At 59.9% G+C, this 22,251-nt stretch overlaps 1 protein-coding gene across 4 annotated transcripts in view; it reads right to left on the bottom strand.

Annotated features, from left to right (window-relative positions):
- The window catches only part of STIM1 (stromal interaction molecule 1), a gene marked incomplete at its 3' end in the record, with an annotated part of 94,668 nt that overhangs the window by 27,069 nt on the left and 45,348 nt on the right, over nucleotides 1-22,251 (bottom strand). For all 4 annotated transcript variants that reach the window (XM_084264478.1, XM_084264476.1, XM_084264477.1 and 1 more), the window contains exons 4-7: nucleotides 22,088-22,202; nucleotides 17,523-17,634; nucleotides 15,283-15,398; nucleotides 786-963 (exon numbers count right to left, since the gene is read on the bottom strand). In XM_084264478.1, coding sequence (XP_084120604.1) covers nucleotides 786-963; nucleotides 15,283-15,398; nucleotides 17,523-17,634; nucleotides 22,088-22,202 — 521 coding nt within the window. The remainder of the gene's footprint in view (nucleotides 1-785; nucleotides 964-15,282; nucleotides 15,399-17,522; nucleotides 17,635-22,087; nucleotides 22,203-22,251) is intronic.

Consider the following 22,251-nt stretch of genomic DNA (forward strand, 5'->3'; position numbering starts at 1 on the left):
GTCTGCCCAGACATTCAGAAACTCTTTTTATCAACCAGTAACGACCATTAAGAGTGGAACTGGACCCAAACAGACAAAACACGATGTAAAAACCACGAGGGAAGGGAACAAAACTGCACAGGAGCACACAGGGCCGTGCACCAGAGCCCAGCTTGGAGCGGGAGCTGCTGAGCTGGACACAGGATCACAGGGTTGGAAAAGCCCTTTCAGCTCATCGAGTCCTGTGCTGCCCCAGCTCCCTCAGCACCTCATCTCCCCTCTGTTAAACACCCCCAGGGATAGGGACTCAGCCCCTCCCTGGGCAGCCTGTGCCACAGCCCCACAACTCTGCCAGGGAAGAACTTTGCCCTCCCAGCTGAGCTGACCCTGCCCTGGGGCAGCTTCAGCCCATTGCCCCTTGTCCCATCTCCTGGCCCCTGGCTGCAGAGACCATCGCCCACCTCTCTGCACCCTCCTGGCAGGGCAGGGGAGGTGGGGAGAAGGGCTCCCCTCAGCCTCCTCTTCTCCAGGCTCAACACCCCCAGCTCCCTCAGCCGCTCCTCAGAGGATTTGCCCTCCAGCCCCTTCCCCAGCCTGGTTGCCCTTCTCTGCACTCGCTCCCTGGCTGGGGTGCACCCCTGGCCCCACAGCCAGGTGATGACAGCTGGGTTGGTGGGCTTGCCATGGGAAGGTGCTGGCTGGGATATGTGGCCCCATGTCACCACTGCCCCGGGGCACGGCAGCTAAAGGGAAACTAATGAGTAACCGGACCCACAGCTGGGAGCTCCAGCCAGTGCTGAACCCACCTTTCCTGGAGGTCGTGCAGAGACTGTTCCGCTCTGTGGAGCCCCTCCAGGTCCTTCATCATCTTCTTCATGTGCTCCTTTGAGTAGCGGTTCTGGATGTAGGCGAACCAGCAGCCACCCACCCCGATGACGATGGACACCACCAGCATGAAGTCCTTCAGGTGGTTGTGCCGGGTCACTGGAAGAGAAGGGGACAGCACTGAGCTCAGAGGAACGTGATGGTTACTCCACGGTGCTTCACCCGCAGCGGAGCTGGGCAGGAGAACCTGGGACAGGGCTAGAAGGGATGGTGGCTCAGGCATTGCAGAGGGAAGAGATCAGCTACATGGGTATTTAAGGGGGAAAAAGACAAAGAACTTTGACAGGTTTTATTCACTTATAATGGGAAAGGGAGAAAAGAATAAAGGAAGATGAAACTACAAATCCTCCCAGATCTAAGTTGCTGGCAGGACATGGGACGGAGGAACCCCAGGGAAGCCCAGAGCAGTGGGGCTCCTCCGGGACGATACCCCCAGCACTGCAGGGAGGTGCAAGAGATAAGAAGAAAATAACTTTGATGAAAAAATACCACTGTGATCGTAGAGATGGGGCAGAGCAGGTACCAAACTCTGCAGCTGCAGAAGTTTGCACCAGAAGTACAAGTCGGTGTGGAAACGCCCTTCACACAGGCAGGACACGGGTACCGACAAAGCGTGGATGGGCGAGAACCAGAGCAGCTCAGGGGGTGCAAAACAAAACCACAGGTCAAGGCTTTTTTACTGAGTGAAACCTCAAACATGCACGTAGAGGGGAAGCTGAAGAGAAGGAGCAGATGAGTGACACGAGCTGTGACTGCCCAGCCAGCACCTCCTGGGTTGGAACTGAGGGGATGTTATCGGAGCATCAGGCTTGATCAGGCTGGAACAGACCTCGAGGACCATCAGGTCCAACCACCAGCCCAACACCACAATAACCACTGACCCACGTCCCCAAGTGCCATGTCTCCCCACGTCTGAACCCTCCAGGGACGGGGACCCCCCACTGCCTGGGCAGCCTGGTCCGATGCCCGACCGCTCCTTCAGGGAAGGAATTTCCCCCAGTCTCTCACCCAAACCTCCCCCAGCCTGACTTGAGGCTGGTTCCCCTCGTCCCATCACTGGTTACTTGGGAGAAGATACAGCTCCTCCTCAGTACCCCTCCTTCTGGGGAACTGCAGAGAATCCAGGCTGGATACAAGAAATGTTTTCACTGCGGGTGCAGAAATCCCTCCTGGGGAGTGGGGAGGCCCTGGTACAGGGTGCCCAGAGAGGCTGGGGCTGCCCCAGGACCCCTGGCAGGGCTCAACACTGGGTTGATGGGGTGGGGGCACCCTGGGCTGGGGAGGGTGTCCCTGCCCGTGGCAGGGGGAGACACTGGAGGGGGGGGGCCTTGGGGTCACTTCTCACCCAGCCCAGTCTGGGATCTGGCACTTTGTAACCCCCCAGCACAACCTTCCCCTCGCACTCTGCACAGAGCTGATGGCTCTGTGGTACTGAACTGCAGGTTCAGCCCAGGCAGGCCAACCCCCAGCTACGTGCATCAGAGGGACCGACACAGCCCCCAGCAGCACGGGCTGCACTCAGCCACTGCAGGCAGCATCCTCACCAGTGACCCAACCCTGCTTCCCAGCACCTGCACTGAAGTCCTGGCAGCTTCTGCATCCGCCTTCATGTACCCAGGGGAGCAGAGGGGGCTTACAGAGAGCAAAGGCAGCGCCAGCAGCCCCCAGCCATCCTGTAGAAACCTCTCTGCTTCCCCTGAAGCAGGAGGGGGGGTTTTATTAGATGGGAACGTTTGTACACAACCTGCTTCTCCCCAGGGGTGCCAACCCCGAGCCGCTGCCAGGTCATCCCCACATGAAGAGCCGAGCGCTACGTGCAGAACGCCCTGCACAGCGATGCCCAAAGGAGTCTGAAAGGCTGTCTGCCCCAAAGTGATGCACCTCCCCTCCCTTTGCCTCGCACCGGCCTGGGGGACACCTCAGGCTGCACCCAGAGCAGCACCCAGGCTCAGAGGAAGATGCTTTAGCGAGTCCTCGCTGCGGATCCTCACCAGCCCTGAACCGAGCTCCTTGCACGTCAGGCTCACGATGAGCGCTGCACAGAGGGGTGTCCCCACACTGGGACATCACAGCAGGGAGGGGAGGTTGGACAGGAATCCCACCCCCTTGTTTCCAGACTGAGCAGATGTGGAAAAGCCAACAGCCAACACTTTGAAGAGGACAACAGCGAGTTTTACAGCTATGAGGCTTCGCTCCTCTCTGAACAAGAGAAATGCCAGGACCCAGCCCAGGTAAACCAGCTCTGGGGCACTTTGCAAGGGTGAACTGAAGCACAGAAGCCTGTGATGCTGGGCAGGACCGACCTGCAGAGGGACTGTGACTCTGACTCTCCTCCTCCCTCCCTGGGAGCTGGTGGCTTTGGCACGGGGTGTTGCAGCAGCTGCTGCTGACCCCGATGCCAGCAGCTAGAGCGGCCAGGCTCCCGCTCCAGCTCCTTCATGGTTCCAGCTCCTTCATGGTTCCAGCTCCTTCGTGACTCACCTGCACTTGTCTTGTGTCTGAAGGTGGTGAGATGGAGCCCAGTGCCAGGTCCATGTCCTTCTGATGGTGGAGAGCCCAGAACTGGACCCAGCACTCCAGCTGCAGCCTCCCCAGTGCCCAGCCCAGGGGCACAATCCCCTCCCCAGCCCTACTGGCCAGGTCCCTCTGAAGAGCCTCCCCACCCTCAGGCAGTTCAACACCTCCTCCCAGCTCAGTGTCAACTGCAAACTTACTGAGGAAGCATTCAATCCCTTCATCCAGGTCATGGATAAAGATGTTGAACAAGACCAGACCCAGGACTGAGCCCTGGGGGCCCGCTGCAGCTTACGAGGCAGCGTGTGGTGTTTCTACCTTAGAACCATGAAGTTTGGGGGCTGTAAATAAAGGTGGCATTTCCCTCAGGGGTGGACACAACGTAGGGCTGCAGAGGACTCGGTGCCACCTGCCGCTCAGCGAGCGGCGATGCAGCCCCACTACTGCTCTTCCCAGCCCACCAGCACCTCAGCACAGCACGAAGAGCTCCCACCCAACGCAAACATAACCCTGTGAACACACAGTTCCAGCTCAGGGAGGGACCCCACACCCCAACACGGGGACAGAACGGCTGCCCACCCTGCCCACAGGCCGCTGCTGCATCGGATGCACGTGCCAGGGAAGGAGATGCCCAGGGAAGGAGATGTCCAGGGAAGGAGAGGCCCAGGGAAGGAGAGGCCCAGGGAGGGAGAGGCCCAGGGAAGGAGATGCCCAGGGAAGGAGAGGCCCAGCATCGCCACTCAGCACAAGCTCTCCAGCGATCCCGCGCTCAGACGCTGCTGCCAACGAGCTGTGCCGGGAGCTGCCTTTTTTCCATCAGCAGGTCACAGAATCACAGGGGTTGGCCAACCCCCCTGCCAGAGCAGCTCCCCAGCTCATGAAATAGCCCAGCACCATCTCGTCTCCCAACGCTGGCTGCTCCCCAGTGAGGCAGGCTGCTCTGCCTGAAGCCCAGGCAGCATCCCCATCCCTCCATTCCAGTGCCACCCTCTCAGGGAACACTCCTGCCGTGACTTGGCAGCATCTTCCCAGCAGATGGGTCCTGCGGTCAGATCGGATGCTCAGTGGCCCAGGCCAGGAGCTCCACACCCTGCAGTGAGCAGAAGGGCAGCTGGGGCTGGAGCAGGGACCTGCAGCGTCCTCCCTCCCTCCCTCCTGCAGCACCCCGAGCCCAGCAGCACCCCGAGCCCAGCGACACAAGGGAACCCAACCTGCCTGCCCAGGCAGCGGGATCCCACACTGGGAAGCACCACTGGACAGACAGACTGTGGGGGGGATGTGGGTTCTGGGGTCCTCCTGTGTGAGGGACGACCAAAGGGGTGACAAGTGGAGGGGCTCACTGGGGTCACGGATTGCAACAGGCCCAGGGGAATGGCCTCCAGCTGCAGGAGGGGGATGGAGAGGGGCTGGGGGGCAGAAATCCTTCCTGGGGAGGGGGGAGGCCCTGGCACAGGGTGCCCAGAGAAGCTGGGGCTGCCCTGGCAGGGCTCAAGGCTGGGTTGGATGGGGCTGGGGGCACGCTGGGCTGGGGGGGTGTCTCTGCCCCTGGCTGGGGGGAACGAGATGGGCTTTGAGGTCCCTGCCTGCCCAACCCCCCAGGTTGGGGGTCCTCTGATCACAGCCACAATCCGAGTGTCGTATCGTGGAGCTGGGGCCAGTGGGACGGGCAGGAGGGGACAGATGGTTCACTCAGGAGGTGGAGGCCTGGTGAGGGACAGCAAACTGTGGGGCAAGGGGCTGGGGCTGCCCAGCAGCCCTGCGGGGAGCAGGGACGGGGAGCTGTCCCCAGAGCACAGTGGGAGGGGGACAGGACCTCTCCAAGCGTTCAGCAGACCCCCCAGCACCATCCCCTGATCTCTGCACAAACCCCCGTGGCCCCCACCGAGGCGCTCAGAGTTCAGCCCCCTCAGAAAACCTTCACTTGTGAGTCGCACAGCAGGAAATCAACAGGCGCAGCGCTGGCCCCGCTCCCCGTGCCGGAGGGATGGGCACAGCATCCCCTTCCCACGGCGCAGGGCTGCCCATCCAGCTCTTGGGATCTCTCTCAGTTCCCAGTGAGAGGACAGCAGGGCTGGCTGACCCGCTCCCCCCCCAGCCCACCCCCAGCCATCGAGCTGCCCCTCCTTCCCTGTGTCCTCCACCGCTGCCCTGCCCTGCCCAGCTCCAGCCCCAGCCCCAGCCCCAGGCAAGCCAGGTGCTGCAGAGGGAAATCAGGTCCCTGCCAGCCCCACCTGGAGCTGATTCATCTCCTGCTCCCAGCGCCTGGCAAACATCCTTCCGCCTCAGCTGGGATGCAAACATCTCCTCTCTGCTTCCTACAGCTCTGCTCTGCAAGGTGCAGCCTGATGGGGAGACTCCAAAGCTCTGCTCCCAGGAGGGAACGTGTGGCTCACAAATCATCACAGAATCACAGAGGTTGGAAGGGCCCCCCAGAGCCCATGGGGTCCCACCCCCTGCCCAAGCAGGGTCCCTAGGACAGGGGCTGGAGAAGGAGCCCTTCTCCTCCAGAGAAGGAGACTCCACACCCCTGGGCAGCCTGTCCCAGGGCTCCCTCACCCTCACTGGGAAGAAGTTCTTCCCCACATTGGGGGGAACTCCCTGTGCTCCAGCTTGAGCCCATCGCCCCTTGTCCTGTCCCCACAGACACTGAGCAGAGGCTGCCCATGGCCCCTGGGTCCCACCCTTCAGCTCTTGAGAACCAGTGATCAGATCCCCTCTCAGGCTCTTCTCTCCAGGCTGAACAGCCCCAGCTCCCTCAGCCTTTCCTCCCAGGGGAGATGCTCCAGCCCCTTCAGCATCCCTGTCCCTCCTCTGGACTCTCTCCAGGAGATCCCTGGCTGTTTGATCCCAGGGAGCCCAGCTCTGGACACAACACTCCAGGTGGGGCCTGGCCAGGGCAGAGCAGAGGGGGAGGATCCCCTCCTGTCACCTGCTGCCCACACTCCTCCTGATGCCCCCAGGATCCCATTGTCTCTCTCAGCCCCAGGACACACTGCTGGCTCATGGCCACCCTGTCACCCACCAGCACCCCCAGGTCCTTCTCCACAGAGCTCCTCTCCAGCAGGTCATCCCACAAAGGCTCAATTCAGCAGAGGTGGCTTCTCTCCCTACCTCTCCCAGGACAAGTAAGAGCTCTTCCTCACCCTGGGAGGAAGCTGGCTGCTCTGAGCCAGGAACCTGCCTCTTCCCACCAAGGGCAGCCAGCACCGGGGCTCCCACTCCCACACCCAGCCCGGTCTCTGCCTCTGCACAAGCGATTCCAAGAGTGAATTGAATTCCAAGGGGGCTGAAGCCCAGACCCTGTACCCCCTGCACGTGCTCTCCTGCACTGCCGAGGCTCTCCGGGCATCGCGGGGCCGAGCACGTCGCCTCACAGGGCAGACAGAGCCCTGCAACTTCCAAAGGGACTTCGGGAAGATAAAGAAGGGGAAAAAGGACAGGAGGAAGAAGTACAGCTGGTAACAGCTGTTGCAGTCTGCACTCAAGGTCAGGAGAAACAGATGTGCCAGTTTTTTCTGGAAATTTACCTCTCAGCACCATCAACCAGCTCAGCAACGAGCAGCACAGAGCCGGTGGGTCAGGCAGTGGGAGGTGCTTCCCAGTCCTGCACAACAGGAACCTCTCCAAAGCCCCACACACCAGCCACCCTAAACACACCAGCCACCCTGAATACACCCACCAAGCCCCAGGGTCTGAATTGGGTAACCCCAGTGCCTGGCAGCTGGGAAATCAACAATTACTGTAGTTTCCAAACAGCTTAAATCACCTTGGAGGGGTCCTGAGTGGCTGCTGGGAGAGGCGCTGGGTGCACAGAGCGAGGTGACCGCTCACACGCCGAGGAGGGGGCAAGGATGGTCATTGTCATGGAATCCCAGACTGTGCTGGGTGGGAACGGACCTTCCGAGCCCACCCAGTCCCCCCTGCAGTGACAGGGACATCTTCACTAGAGCAGGGTGCTCAGAGCCACATCCACCCTAACCTTGGATGTCCCCAGGGATGGGGCCTCCACCACCTCTCTGGGCACCCTGGGCCAGTGTCCCACCCCCCTCAGAGGGAAGAACCTTTTCCTAAAATCTCATCTAACCCTGCTGTCCTCTAGCTTAAACCATCGCCCCTCGTCCCATAGCTCCCTGCCCTTACAAACAGCCCTCCCCAGCTTTCCTGTAGCCCCTTCAGGGACTGGAAGGGGCTGTAAGGTCCCCACGGAGCTTTCTCTTCTCCAGGCTGACCCAGCCCAGCTCTCCCAGCCTGGCTTCACAGCAGAGCTGCTCCAGCCCCTGGGTCATGTCTGTGGCTCCTCTGGCCCCTCTCCAACAGGTCCGTGTCCTCCTTGTGCTGAGGGCTCCAGAGCTGGACCCAGCACTGCAGAGGGGTCTCCCCAGAGCAGAGCAGAGGGGACAATCCCCTCTCTCATCTGCTGCCCACACTCCTGGGGATGCAGCCCAGGATGCCATCGGCCCTCAGGGCTGCGAGTGCCCGTTGCTGCCTCATGTCCAGCTCTGAGTCCCTGTCACACACTAACGCCACAGTGACACAACTGGTCTGAGCTCCAGCTCCTCCTTCCTTCCTTCCCCGAGGTGGACCAGCCCCACCTCAGCACCATTCTAAGAGCCACGGGCACCCCCCGCATCTCTGCAGATCACGTGGGGTTCTCGTCAGCGCGAGGAAATGGATGCAAGTGCCGCTGCTGCGTCAGGAGACAGCGAGAGCAGCGCTGCAGGACCGGCCCCTCTTCTCCCAGGGAACAGCAGGCAGGTCTGATGAGGGCAGGAGAGGCTCTGAACACCCTTCTCTGGGACAGACCCGCCACGCACAGGCCACCCACGAGGAGCTGCAGCGGCTGCCCTGCCCTGCCTGGCGTGGGTCAGAAGAACCAGGGCATGTCCAGCTCTCTGCCCCTCTCCTGTGATCCCTGTCCAAAAACCCTACATCGAGCAGAAGACGACAGCATTGCCATGTGTGACGTCCGCCTGTCATCACCACTGCTGGCGTGCGGAGGGACGGGACCGGGCAGTCCTGCGGCGGCATCGATCTACGTCTGCCTCTGGCTGCCAGCTGGGTGTTTTACAGCCACAGCAACACCAGACAACCTTTGAACTTCCCCTTTTCTTGCAGCTTTTTAACTTGCTGTAGCAGAACTTGGTGTTATTTTCCCTCTTCAGGCTCCGTCAGGGAGGCACAGGGAGGCCCAAAGCAGAGCAGAGGCCCCAGGGCAGAGCAGAGGCTCCAGGGCAGAGCAGAGGCCCCAGGGCAGAGCAGAGACTCCAGGGCAGAGCAGAGGCCCCAGGGCAGAGCAGAGGCTCCAGGGCAGAGCAGAGGCCCCGGAGCAGAGCAGAGACTCCAGGGCAGAGCAGAGGCCCCGGAGCAGAGCAGAGACTCCAGGGCAGAGCAGAGGCCCCGGAGCAGAGCAGAGACTCCAGGGCAGAGCAGAGGCTCCAGGGCAGAGCAGAGCCCCCGGGGCAGAGCAGAGGCTCCAGGGCAGAGCAGAGGCCCCAGGGCAGAGCAGAGGCCCCGGGGCAGAGCAGAGGCCCCAGGGCAGAGCAGAGTCCCCAGGGCAGAGCAGAGTCCCCAGGGCAGAGCAGAGGCCCCAGGGCAGAGCAGAGCCCCCGGGGCAGAGCAGAGCCCCCGGGGCAGAGCAGAGTCCCCAGGGCAGAGCAGAGGCCCCAGGGCAGAGCAGAGGCCCCAGGGCAGAGCAGAGCCCCCGGGGCAGAGCAGAGGCCCCAGGGCAGAGCAGAGTCCCCAGGGCAGAGCAGAGGCCCCAGGGCAGAGCAGAGGCCCCGGAGCAGAGCAGAGGCTCCGGGGCAGAGCAGAGGCTCCAGAGCAGAGCAGAGTCCCCAGGGCAGAGCAGAGGCCCCAGGGCAGAGCAGAGGCTCAGGGGCTGAGCAGAGGTTTTACAGCCACAGCTCGGGCTGTTTGCATCCAGTTTATCACAACTTAAATCACGCTGCTGGCACAGCCTGTTCTCCCTGCTCGCCTGGGGCCTCCTCTGCTCTTCACCCCTTCGCTGCCGGGACCGGCAACCGGGCAGCCCCGGCCGTGCCTCCCGCTTGCAAAAGCCATGGGAAAAGCGACATGCACCAGGGAAAGCTCATTTCTAGGCTTAGTTTTTGTCTTTTTGGGAAAACGAGCAGTTTTCCCAGGGACAGCAGTTGTCACACACTGACTGTGAGACGAGGACACGTCACCTCAGGCTTGCGGCGCCACCTTGGTCTGTGTTTTCAAGCAGCAAGGCAGAAGGCTGTGCCACACTGCAAACTTATCAGTAACTCAGTCCCGATGGGAAAGATGCCAGTTCAAAGCCTCAATTCTCAAACAAAAACTCTCCCCAGGTTTTACTTTGGGAATAGAACCAGGCTGGACCATTGGAAAAGCAGCAGCTTTACAGCAGCTCCTGTAAGCCCTTGTGAAATCAAACCAGTCTCAGTAAATCCTGCACCTTAAAACTGAAAGATCAGGGAAAATCCCCCAGGAGCAGGAATCACAAACCCATTGGTTTCCCCGTGCTTCCAGTCCTGAGAGAGGGGAGAAGAAAAGCCTGGGGTACAGCTCCAGGACAGGCTCTGCTCCCTCCAGCGCTGCCCTGAGCGTGAAAGGAAACACAAAACCACCTCAGTTCTTAAAAGCCCCCAAAACAAGGTGAGATCTCCCCAAGTTCCCCTGATGGGGCCTGCAGTCTGCCTGTGGGTGCTTCCCCCCCATCCACTCACAGGTAACACCGGGAGATGCTTCTCTCTCTGTGCTGGGGCTCCAGGAGCAGCAGGTCGCTGCATCACCCACTCCTTGGCTGTCCTGGCTCAGGGATGATGATCTGGACTAGATGATCTTTCAAAGTCCCTTCCAAACCCCCCACTCTGTGACTCTGATTCGGATGCTCCCCCAGCGGCCCCCAGACCCAAAGCCCCGCGGCTGCCGGCACACGGCACGAGGAAGCTATAGGATAACGCTAACGGAGCCCATCAGGGCTGTTAATGGGACAGAGCTGCTTTCCTGTCTAGGTGCACGTAATCTAAACACAATCCAGCTGAGTGTAAATATTTAAAGTGGGTGGTAAATGTCCCAGCAATAAATTAATCTGGTATTTGGTTAAGGAATTCTATTGCTTTAAACAAATAATGGTTCAGCGGATCTCAGGGAGCTTGTCAAACACACTTTTAATTGTAATAACGGGAAACAAAGAGCTATCCTGGAAGCTGTGAGCAAAGGAAACACGGCTTCAGGGGGCACCAAGGAGCAGATGCTTACTGAAACACAGAGCAGGACACTTTGTCCAGAAGCCTCCAAGAAGGGGCAGCTCCTCTCTGGGAAGCATCACCCTGTCCAGGCACCTGGTCCTGGCGCTTCTGTTAATCCCCCCACAGAGGGTCAGAAAATAAATGGGAACATCCAGGCTACAGCAAAGGAGGAGGGCTGGGGGAATGCAGAGCCCCTGTCCCATGGTGCTGCAGGACCCACACAGCTCAGTGCAGTGCAGGAGGCACCGACATGCACCAAAACCTGGGCCATGGGCATCAGGGTGCCTGGGTGGTCCCTGGGGACTGAGGTCCCCACTCCCAGGCCAGCTCCCTCCCTGGGGCAGACACTGCTCAGGCAAGTGCCACAGCACAAGGTGCCTGGCTCTGAAAGGAATTACTGCTGGGGTACTTCTGTCCTGGGAACTGGAGCTACGGAAACCTGGGGGGCATCAAGAGGAGTGTGGGCAGCAAGTCACAGGAGGGGATCCTCCCCCTCTGCTCCGCCCTGGCCAGGCCCCACCTGGAGTGTTGTGTCCAGTGCTGGGCTCCCTGGGATCAAACAGCCAGGGATCTCCTGGAGAGAGTCCAGAGGAGGGACAGGGATGCTGAAGGGGCTGGAGCATCTCCCCTGGGAGGAAAGGATGAGGGAGCTGGAGCTGTTCAGCCTGGAGAGAAGAGCCTGAGAGGGGATCTGATCACTGGTTCTCAAGAGCTGAAGGGTGGGACCCAGGGGGCCATGGGCAGCCTCTGCTCAGTGTCTGTGGGGACAGGACAAGGGGCGATGGGCTCAAGTTGGAGCACAGGGAGTTCCCCCCAATGTGGGGAAGAACTTCTTCCCAGTGAGGGTGAGGGAGCCCTGGGACAGGCTGCCCAGGGGGTGTGGAGTCTCCTTCTCTGGAGAGATTCCAGCCCTGACCTGTCCTAGGGACCCTTCTTGGGCAGGGGGTGGGACCCCATGGGCTTTGGGGGGCCCTTCCAACCCCTGTGATTCTGTGATTCTCTCCTGAAATCCCACATCAGTCTCCAGGTCTCCACTGGCCTTGGGAGAAGTGGCTGGCAGCAGTCCCCAGGGTGGTGAACTCCGCACACAGCACCTTGTCCCTTTTGAGCCCAGACGGAGCCTGGAGCCACCTCTGAGGGGACACAGATGTGTCTCGGTCTCCACCGCTTCAGAGTCATACAGATTTAAATCCACTTCTCACTGAAAACATGTCCCATCTCCTCCTGAACTTCACTGCTTGTTTGCCTCAATTCCCTGCTCCTGTTTCACCCAAAGTTCTGGCATTTTGTGCTGGATACACTCCTGAACCACAGCAACAGGACACCAAGGGGACACACCAAGGGGGCACAGCGGCAATGATCACTTCATCTCACTCCAGAGCTGCAGCCCTGTGAGGGGCAGAGCTGTCTGAGGAGGCAGCAGCACGGCTGGAGCCTGGCATGGGAAACAAGACATGCCACATGGAACAGCCGGTGTCCCACTCGGCTCCCCGAAGGGGATGTTCCTGCTCAGGGAACATCTCTCCAGCCCCAGGGGGGGAAAAGGCTTCCCCCAGCTTCTGACAGCAGCGAGGACATGGACACCTCTGCACGTGTGTGACAATCTCACCAACAGCAAGAGGGCTCTGGAGGTACCTGCCTGCAGGAAGCAGTCACAGTGCTCCCATGCAGGCTGATCCATGCTTTTACACCTGCAGTGAACAGAAGATACCTTCAGGGGAGAAGGAAAACCCCTGTCAAAAGGCAGGACCAGCCCTCAAACTCCTGCGCCCCTGAGCCACATCCACTGCCAGCAGTTTCACTCTCCCCATGGCAGATGATGGGAGACCCCTTCTGCTGACCCCCAGCACTGCCCCTCTGAAAGAACCATGTCAGGAAGGTATCTGAACACACTGAACTGATCCAGCCCAGCTGCTTCTGCAGCGTAAAAGGTCACTGAGCACTTCCCCAAACATGACTGGCAGCTGCCAACAGCCACTGGACCATCGGGGCCTTCAGGAGCCACAAACACCTTCCCACCCCCACAGCAGGAACCCCACAGAAACCCCTTCTGCTGCCCAGGGAGCAGCCAGCTCTACTACACCTCCACTGCGGCTTGGATCTTACAGGCTCTGTCCTCTGTTCACACACCCAACACCTACAGACTGGAGGGGCTGTCAGGGACCTCTGGAGACCACCCAGTCCCACCCCCCAGAGCAGGGTCCCCTCGAGCTGCACAGGACAGCGCCCAGGATCAGGGGCTGGGATGGCTCCAGAGATGCAGTGAGACTCCCCAACCTCTCTGGGCAGCCTGGCCCAGGGCTCTGACACCCTCCCAGCACACAAGTTCCTCCTCAGGCTCAGGGGGAACTTCCTCTGCTCCAGTCTGTGCCCACGGCCCCTTGTCCTGTCCCTGGGCCCCCCTGAACACAGCCTGACCCCTCCTCCTGAGCCCACCCCTCAGGGGTTGCTCAGCACTGAGAAGATCCCCTCAGGCTTCTCTTCTCCAGGCTGAGCAGCCCCGAGTCCCTCAGCCTCTCTGCCCCAGAGATGTTCTGGTGGCCTCAGCATCCCCACAGCCCTTTGCTGTCCCCTCCCCAGGAGCTCCCTGTCCTTCCTGCCCCGGGGAGCCCAGCCCCACACACCCTGTTCCCCATGAGGCCTCCCCAGGGCAGAGCAGAGGGGCAGGACAACCCCCCTGATCTGCTGCCCACACTTCTCCTGGTACCCCCAGGATGCCGTTGGCTTTCCTGGCCCCAGGACATGGTTAGACAGGATGCAGATCCCAACACCAGGACTGACCCTCGCTGACCTGAAACAACCCCCCGACGGGTCACAGAGGGACACGAGGAGTTTCGTGGCAGAACAGGACCTCAAGCAGGGGGAATGGTCACTAATCCCCAGCCATGAAGTCACTTCCTTGGCCATTTACGGAGCCCCAAGGAACTGGCTGGATAATCCCCCTGTGAGCACCGGGGTTACTGGGCTCCAGCTGGCCAGGCAGCGACAGCAGCTCTGCCAGCCTGTGCCACGCCGGGCACCGACCACAAGCTGCCTCACCACACAGGCTGAGGCTACATACAACCAGCTCCCTGTGCCCGGCTCAGCCTGTGCTTCTTAGTCACTGGGGTGAAGAAAGGGCTGGCTGTGCACAGCCAGGGCTCCCGACGCTCCCTCTGCCACGCCGCAGGCATTCCACTCGCCTCACACTGCACAGCCAGTGTCTGGGCACAGACTGAATCCAGGACAGGACCAGCCAACAGTGGGACTTAGAAATTAATGCAACTTGTAGATGTAATGGGAGCGGCTTCTCACTCCCAGGCAGGGAGAAAGGCCACAGAACCCCAACTTCTCTGCCAGCCTGCGCGCCCCGTCCCGCAGCACAGAGGGACGTGCTGCCCGCTGCTCCACAGCTGCTCACCAACACCCTGTCAAGAGGAGAGGAAGCACCAAGTGGCACTGTCACTGCTGCCAGCTATCTGAGCCAGAATCCATGCCAGGACCTTTGCATTAGCAGCCCCGGGAAGGAGCTGTTCAGCCTGGAGAAGAGAAGGCTCCAGGAGATCTCACAGCCCCTTCCAGTCCCTGAAGGGGCTACGTGAAGCTGGGGAGGGGCTTTTCAGAAGGGCAGGGAGTGACAGGATGAGAGGGAATGGGTTAAATTGGAAGGGGGTAGATTTAGATTCGATATTAGGAAGAAATTCTTCCCTACAAGGGTGATGAGGTCCTGGCACAGGGTACCCAGGGAGGTGATGGCTGCCCTATCCCTGGGGGTGTCAGGGATGGTTTGGATGGGCCCTGAGCAGCCTGGGCTGGGGAGAGGTGTCATTGCCCATGGCAGCGGGTGGGACTGGATGGGCTTTAAGCTCTAACCTTGCAGCCCTCGCCATCCTGTGATCTATGACTCTATGAAGTGCCCCTTCACATTCATTTTAACCCACCCACACAGGGAACAGGAGCTGACTAGAAGGGGGAGAGGAGCACGGTGTCAGAGGGCTCAGATTGTGTACGGGCGACACAGTCTGCCTTCAAAACCCATCTCGCCTGCACGCTGCCAGAGACGGGCCCTGATGGAGTGATGCTCCTGTTCACCTCACTGAAGCATCAAAAGCTCATGAGACAGACGTGAGTAAGAGGGCGGGACAGAAGTACCTCTAATAAAGAGTCAGCAGACAGGAGCCAGAGGGAGGAATGCAAAAGGAGCACCTCCAGCTGCACCGAGATAAACATCAGAGGAATTTGAGACCATGCCAAGAGAGGCCTAGAACCAGCATCAAAGGAGCTCAGTGCCCCCTCCCCTCCATCCTGACAGCATGGGCAGCATTCCCACCCAGCCCGCATCACCATCTCCCTGCTCCAGAGATGGACAATCTGCAGCCTGAGGCACGGACGGGCCCCCAGCAGCCGCTGCAACCAGCCGCCCTCCGACACATCAGATCCCCTTTGGGCAGCCGAACCCTCACCAGGGACTCAGCACCACAGTGACCAGGGGGATGGGGGGAGCTTTACCCAGCAGACACGGGCCAGAGTAGGCAGGATGTGCCTCGGGTCCAGAGCTGCATCCTGTTCCTGTGGCAGGGGAGGCTGTGTAGGGCCGAGTTTGGCTCACAGGGGGCTGCCTTTGCTGTTGAACACTGAGCAGGGGCAGATCCTCTGGATAAGCAGCCAAAGGACTGGGAACGGGGGTACTTACAGAGGGGAGGCCCAAACAGCACCGTGTCGAGGGCTTTCAGCTGCAGCTTTTGCCGGTGGCTTCGGTCTGTCATCTTCAGAACACTTCCCATCATGGTCACGTTGTTCACTGCTAGCCTGTAAAGAAAGAGACATGAAGAGAGATGGAGGTGTGCTCACATCCACCTGGGCTAACAGCTCACCAAGAATGAGTAACATGGAGACTACAGCAGGAGAAAAGTGATGAGCAGAACCAGAAAGCTCCCTGCTTAGGCTGCCAGGACAAAAGAAACCCCCAAATATTGTCATCTTGGATCCAGGACCCCTCTATGAAAGCGTTAAGCAGCATTGCTTTTGGCTGTACTCAGAGAGAAGGAAAAGCCAAGGCTGTGCCAATTTCATTTACCCTGATAACCTCAGTTACTGCTTTCCCAACAAAACCCATCTCACAGAATCACAGCATCACAAGGTTGGAAAAGACCTTTGAAGATCAAGTCCAATCTCATGGTGTCCTCACTAATCACATCCACACCACTGGCCTTTGACACAGAATCAGAGACTGGGCTGGGCTGGGAGGGACCCCAAGGGTCCCAGAGCCCCAGCCCCCTGCCACAGGCAGGGACACCAACCTCCAGGCCTGGAGCTACACAAGGTTGCCCAGGGCCCCAGCCAACCTGGCCTTGAACACCCCCAGGGACGGGGCACCCACCCCCTCTCTGGGCAGCCCCTTCCAGCCCCTCACCACTCTCTCTGCACAGAACTTCCCCCCAATATCTAATTTAAACCATGACATCTCAGGTCACAGGCCGTGAGACTGTACTTCTCTCTTAGAGGAAGTGTGGGCACACCACGCTCTGCACAGGAAACCTCTCTGTGTTCCCAGCTCCCCCCTCCCAGCCAGCTCACAGCCCCCTTGGCAGTGACAAAACCCTTCATCCAAAAAGCTGCCCTGAGACCTTCCAGACCTGATGAGTTCAGGCCAACTCACAGCCCGTGTTCCTCCAGAGGAACACAAGGCCTGACCTCTCCTCTGCTGAGCATCAAAGGGCGAAACGAACACCAGCACAGACCAGTGCTGGGCAGTGTGGAGGTGCATAGCCAGGAGCCCTGGGACTGGGAAGTGAAGAGTCGCTTGGGTGCAGCCTGGAAAGGGGAGATGCTCCTTCGCTGCGGGCGATGAGCAGTGACACGCAAGCTCCGTGGCCGGGCGGGTGGGGTGCGGCAGAGCCAGGACACAGCGCACCCCCTGCTCTGCTCCCCTCAGGCTTTTGGCTCTGAACACTCAGCTTTGGGGAAGCCAAGCAAGGACAGTGCTCACAACCACACCGATCAGAGCACAGCCTCTCCTGTCCCTGCGGAGAAGGACGACGGGGGTGCTGGTGGGTGACAGGGTGGCCGTGAGCCAGCAGAGTGTCCTGGGGGCTGAGAGAGACAATGGGATCCTGGGGGCATCAGGAGGAGTGTGGGCAGCAGGTCACAGGAGGGGATCCTCCCCCTCTGCTCTGCCCTGCTCAGGCCCCACCTGGAGTGTTGTGTCCAGGTCTGGGCTCCCTGGGATCAAACAGCCAGGGATCTCCTGGAGAGAGTCCAGAGGAGGGACAGAGATGCTGAAGGGGCTGGAGCATCTCCCCTGGGAGGAAAGGCTGAGGGAGCTGGGGCTGTTCAGCCTGGAGAGAAGAAGCCTGAGAGGGGATCTGATCACTGGTTCTCAAGAGCTGAAGGGTGGGACCCAGGGGGCCATGGGCAGCCTCTGCTCAGTGTCTGTGGGGACAGGACAAGGGGTGATGGACTCAAGTTGGAGCACAGGGAGTTCCCCCCAATGTGGGGAAGAACTTCTTCCCAGTGAGGGTGAGGGAGCCCTGGGACAGGCTGCCCAGGGGATGTGGAGTCTCCTTCTCTGGAGAGATTCCAGCCCTGACCTGTCCTAGGGACCCTGCTTGGGCAGGGGGTGGGACCCCATGGGCTCTGGGGGGCCCTTCTCACCCTTATGACACTGTGATTCTGTGATTCCCCCTCCACAGACACACACTCACGGCTCAACAGCCCCTGAGAGCAAAGCTGAAGCCTCTGCACATCCCCGAAGCGGAACTGCACCGGGACGTGACACCGGGACGTGGCACCGGGACGTGGCACCGGGACGTGGCACCGGGACGTGGCTCCGTGCGTCCCGAGCACCACACGGGACATTATCAGCCGCCTCAGATCTCACTGTCACCTGGACACACGTCCCAGAGGAACAGGCACCACGCAGGGAGCACTGACCTGGGCATGGCGTGTCCGCTCAGCTGCAGCTTCCGGAAGGTCTCTTCGTACTGCGGCAGCTCGACGTAGGTGATGAGCCACTGAACCACCTCATCCACTGTCCAGTTATACACTGCAGGGGGGGCAGAGAGCAAGAGGCAGCTTTAACATTCCTCCCAAGCACCAAACCCCACCGAGCCAGAGGCTGTGCCAGAACTCCAGCACACACCTCACCCCAGCACCTGCAAAAAGCAAACACCGGCGGAGGCTGAACACCCTGCTGAGATGTACGCAGGGAGCTGGGATGGGCCATTACAGCCACAGACTGTTAGACCAGGAACAATCCCCTGGGACACTCCAGGCAATCCTGCAGGTCCTCAGCCACCACCTGGCTGCTCCTGTGACTACTTTTGGTAGTTGGTCCTACTGTGGGGGCTAACTCCCCAGGGCCTGGAACAGGCTGCCCAGGGATGTGGTTGAGTCACCCCCTGGGTGTGTTTAACAGAGGGGAGATGAGGTGCTCAGGGATTGGTGGGACTTGATGATCTTAAAGGTCTTTTCCAAACTGGGGATGCTGTGATTCTGTGATTCTGTCACTCCAGCTGGGGACCAGGTGCCCCCAAAGCTGCTCTGTCACCCCCTCCTCAGCTGGGCAGGGGAGAAGATATCTAACGAGCGGCTACGGGTCAGGGTAAGGGCTGGGAGAGATCCTTCAGCAATTAGCATCACTCAGCATGGAAGAAAATTCATCTGATGTATTACCCAATGAAATCACAGCAGGATAATGAGATAGAACCAAATCTCACCCCTCTCCCCCACCCCTCCCTTCTTCCTGGGCTCTATTGCACTCCCCACTTAGCTCCCTCCTCCCCCAGTGACTCGGGGGGATGGGGGCTGGGGTCAGTCCATCACATGCTGTCTCTGCTGCTCCTGCCTCCTCAGGGGAGGGGGCTCCTTACCCCCTGCCCCTGCTGCACTGTGGGGTCCCTCCCACGGCAGACAGTCCTCCCCAAACATCTCCAGTGTGGGTCAGGGCATCTTCTCCTCACCACGTGCCTCAGTGCAGCTCCTTCCATGGGGTGCTGACCTTTGGGCCCAGACTGCTCCAGCCTGGCCCCCCATGGGGTCAGAAGCTCCCCAGCAAACCTGCTCCAGCATTGGTCTCTCTCTCTCTCTCCCCACAGGCTGCAAGTGCTGGCAGGGGTTTGCTCCAACGTGGGTCACAGTGTCTCCTGTCTGCCTCCCCCTGCTCCAGCGTGGGGCCTCTCCACGGGCTGCAGGTGGGGTCTGGGCCTTGTCCATGTGCTGTGGGGGGACACCCGCTCCACCATGGGTCTCTCCAGGGGCTCAGGGGCATCTTTCTGCTGGCACTTGGGGCGCCTCCTCCCCTCCTCCTGCACCGACCCCGGGGCCCGCAGAGCTCCTCACACCTTCCCCCTCCTCTCTGGCCCCAGTTTCTCTGTGGGTTTGTTTCCTCCTGACTCTGCTCCCCAGAGGTGCTGCCACTGTCACTGATGGGCTCGTCCTTGGTCAGTGGTGTGTCTGTCTCAGAGCCGGCTGGTGTTGGCTCTCTGGGACCGGGGAAGCTTCCAGCAGCTGCTCACAGAAGCCACCCCTGCAGCCCACCCCCCAAACCCCTGCCCTGCAAACGCAAACCACACGATGGGCTGTGACACAATGTGCTGCAGTGGGTTTGCCCAGACACCACCGAAGGGCCGGAGCTGTCCCCTCTGACAAGCGTTTCCCGGCGGTTGTTTCACATGGTGCTTCCAGCTCACCAAAGGCAAACAGGCACACCAGACACAGGCACAGCCTCAGCCAGCGGGTGATGCTTCACCAGGGCCTTCTGCAACATCAGCAGGGCCCGGGGCTGAGGGCAACACCCGGAGCACAGCCAGTGGGCAAGGGAGATCAGCATGGTTTCTGTCCCTGAGCCACGCTGACACCTCTGAACTCCCAACAATGCACCCTCATGCCCAACCCCTGGCAACCTGCATTGGACACCCAAGTATCTGGCCAGGCTCTGGGCACCTCACCCCTGCTCCAAGCCCATGGACCACATGGATACCAGTTTAAAGGAAGGAAGGTTTAAATTAGATATTATGGGGAAGTTTTTACAGAGAGAGTGGTGAGGGGCTGGAAGGGGCTGCCCAGAGAGGGGGTGGGTGCCCCGTCCCTGGGGGTGTTCAAGGCCAGGTTGGCTGGGGCCCTGGGCAACCTTGTGTAGCTCCAGGCCTGGAGGTTGGTGTCCCTGCCTGTGGCAGGGGGTTGGAGCTCTGGGACCCTTGGGGTCCCTCCCAGCCCAGCCCAGTCTGGGGTTCTGTGATTCTATGATTATGGAAGCTCAGTGGAGAAACTCTGTCAGGAACTGTCCACCCAGCGCCCAAGCGGGACCTGCGGGAGGAGGCGGGGTGGCTGCAGCACCATGTCAGTCAGGTGATGTCCTTACTGTCTCATCAGTGGATTCAGGCCATTGTGCAGCTCCAAAGCCACAGATAAGGAAGGAAACCTCTGGACACGATGCTGCCTCGGTCGCTTTGTCGTCCTTACTGCAGGGGTGTGAAAGCCAAGCGTCCTGCAACTGACCTTCCCCACCAGACAGAGCTGCTACGCTTCAATTCATTGATTTCTTGGGTTTGCTTAGCACAGGCTGAGCTCTTGCAGCACCGACCCAGCTCAGCAGCCCAGCACGGCGCAGGACAGCACGCAGTGCTGACATCACCACCGCCCGCTCCCACGCGCCCGTTCCCGCAGCCAAGGGGAGAAAAGGCCCCTCTGCCCCCGGCTCTGAGGGCTGCATCGCTGTCCCACTTCCTAAATGTCAACAGTGACTTGGCCCACAAATATGAGAAACATCTTCCAGCTCACTCCAGCTTTCCTTGGAGCGATGACCAAGCCGGAGCCCAGCGCCCCAAGAGCAGAGGACAGCGGCAGGACAGGCGGCGCGCTCCGGAGTGGCAGGGGCTCTGTCCTTCTGGCTGTACACATCCAGAGCTCTTTATTTTGGGAAGAATCCCTGTGTGCAGCAACAGCATGAAGAGGAGCAGCTCCCTCTCCCTGCAGGTCGGGTCTGGGCCTTGTCCACGTGCTGTGGGGGGACACCCGCTCCACCATGGGTCTCTCCAGGGGCTCAGGGGCATCTTTCTGCTGGCACCTGGGGCGCCTCCTCCCCCCTTCCCTGCCCCTGGTGCCTGCACAGCTCCTCACACCTTCTCACTCCCTTCTCTGGGGCACAAAGCGGCTGCTGGTGGGTTTTTCCTCTGAACTGTGGTTCCCAGAGGCGCTGTGACCATGGCTGATGGGCTGGGCCTTGGTCAGCAGCGACTCCGGCCTGGAGCCGGCTGGGGTTTGCTCTGTGGGGCTGCAGAGAGCTTCTGGCTGCTCCTTGCAGAACCCACCCCTGCAGCTCTCCTCCTCCACCAGAACCTCACCACAAAAGCCACAACAAAAGCACTGGAAGAAGAGATGCTCCTGGTCTGGAGAGCAGCACAAGAGGCAGCCAGCAGCAGCAACGTCCCGCTGCACCGATGTGACTGATCCACATCAAGACACCACTCACAGCGCTGAGGAAACCAGCACAGTCCCACTGCCCCGCTGGGCTCTACACACACACACACACACACACACAGACACATACACACACACACACACACACACAGACACACACACACACACACAGACACACACACACACACACACACACAGAGACACACACACAGAGACACACACACACACACACACACAGACACACACACACACACACCCCAGCGTCCTCACCACATTGGACATCTCATAGAATCACAGAATCCCAGACTGGCCTGGGCTGGGCGGGAAGGGACCCCAAGGGTCCCAGAGCTCCAACCCCCTGCCACAGGCAGGGACACCAACCTCCAGGCCTGGAGCTACCGGTCTGAAGACAGACTGGCACTCTGTGACACAGCCCAATGCTTGGGGATAAACAGCTGCCCAACTAGAAAGGAAGAAATCCCTTCTGAGACCTCTCCAAAAAAGAAATTCCCAAATTCCAGTTGGGGAAAAAGCAGGAGGGAACTTGAGCCCCTTCCTGACCCCCTGGACCCCTTCTGGCACTGCACAAGCTGACTGCTCGCTGCAGGGAAGTGCAAGTTTCTCCCAAGATTCAGAAGTTGCAGGAACTTCCCCTCTTTTCGCCAGATTAAAGAGCTTTTGTGGTTCAGCACATTTCTTCTAAGGAAAACACGACGTGGAGGAGCTCCCACAGAGCTCCCTGAATATTCAGGATGTTGTTACCCCATAAAAACACCGGGTTTGGGTACCTGAAGGAGAACCTGGCACAGGAGGGGATATGGCACACTGAGAGGCAGAGAAAACCAACTAAAACCTTCACGAGCACACGCTGCTAGCAGCATCGGGAAGTACCAGGACCAAAGGAATCCTGCAAGAGCCCCCCAGGAAAAGGAAGCTGGGATCACAGAAGGCAGCCAGAGCAGGAGCAGCATGCCTCACCTGGGAGGTACCCACACCCTGCCAAGGCTGTAGGAGTCCCCCAGTGTTTGTCACTTCTATGGCAAGGCAGAGGGAGCAGGCTGCTTTGACTCCTCTCTTACCTTCAGATGTCTTCCAGGCCTTCCAGAGGTCCTCCACGCTGATGAGCTTGTCTTCTCCATGGAAGGTGCTGTGCTTGACTGTTGGGTCATGGTAATTCAAGTCCTCCCTCAAGAACTAGGAGAGGAATAAACAGGGAGATTAGTCCTTGATCCATCTTTTAGAG

The sequence above is a fragment of the Gallinula chloropus genome (genome assembly GCF_964237585.1).
Source record: "Gallinula chloropus genome assembly, chromosome: 1".
In the NCBI taxonomy this organism is placed as follows: domain Eukaryota; kingdom Metazoa; phylum Chordata; class Aves; order Gruiformes; family Rallidae; genus Gallinula; species Gallinula chloropus.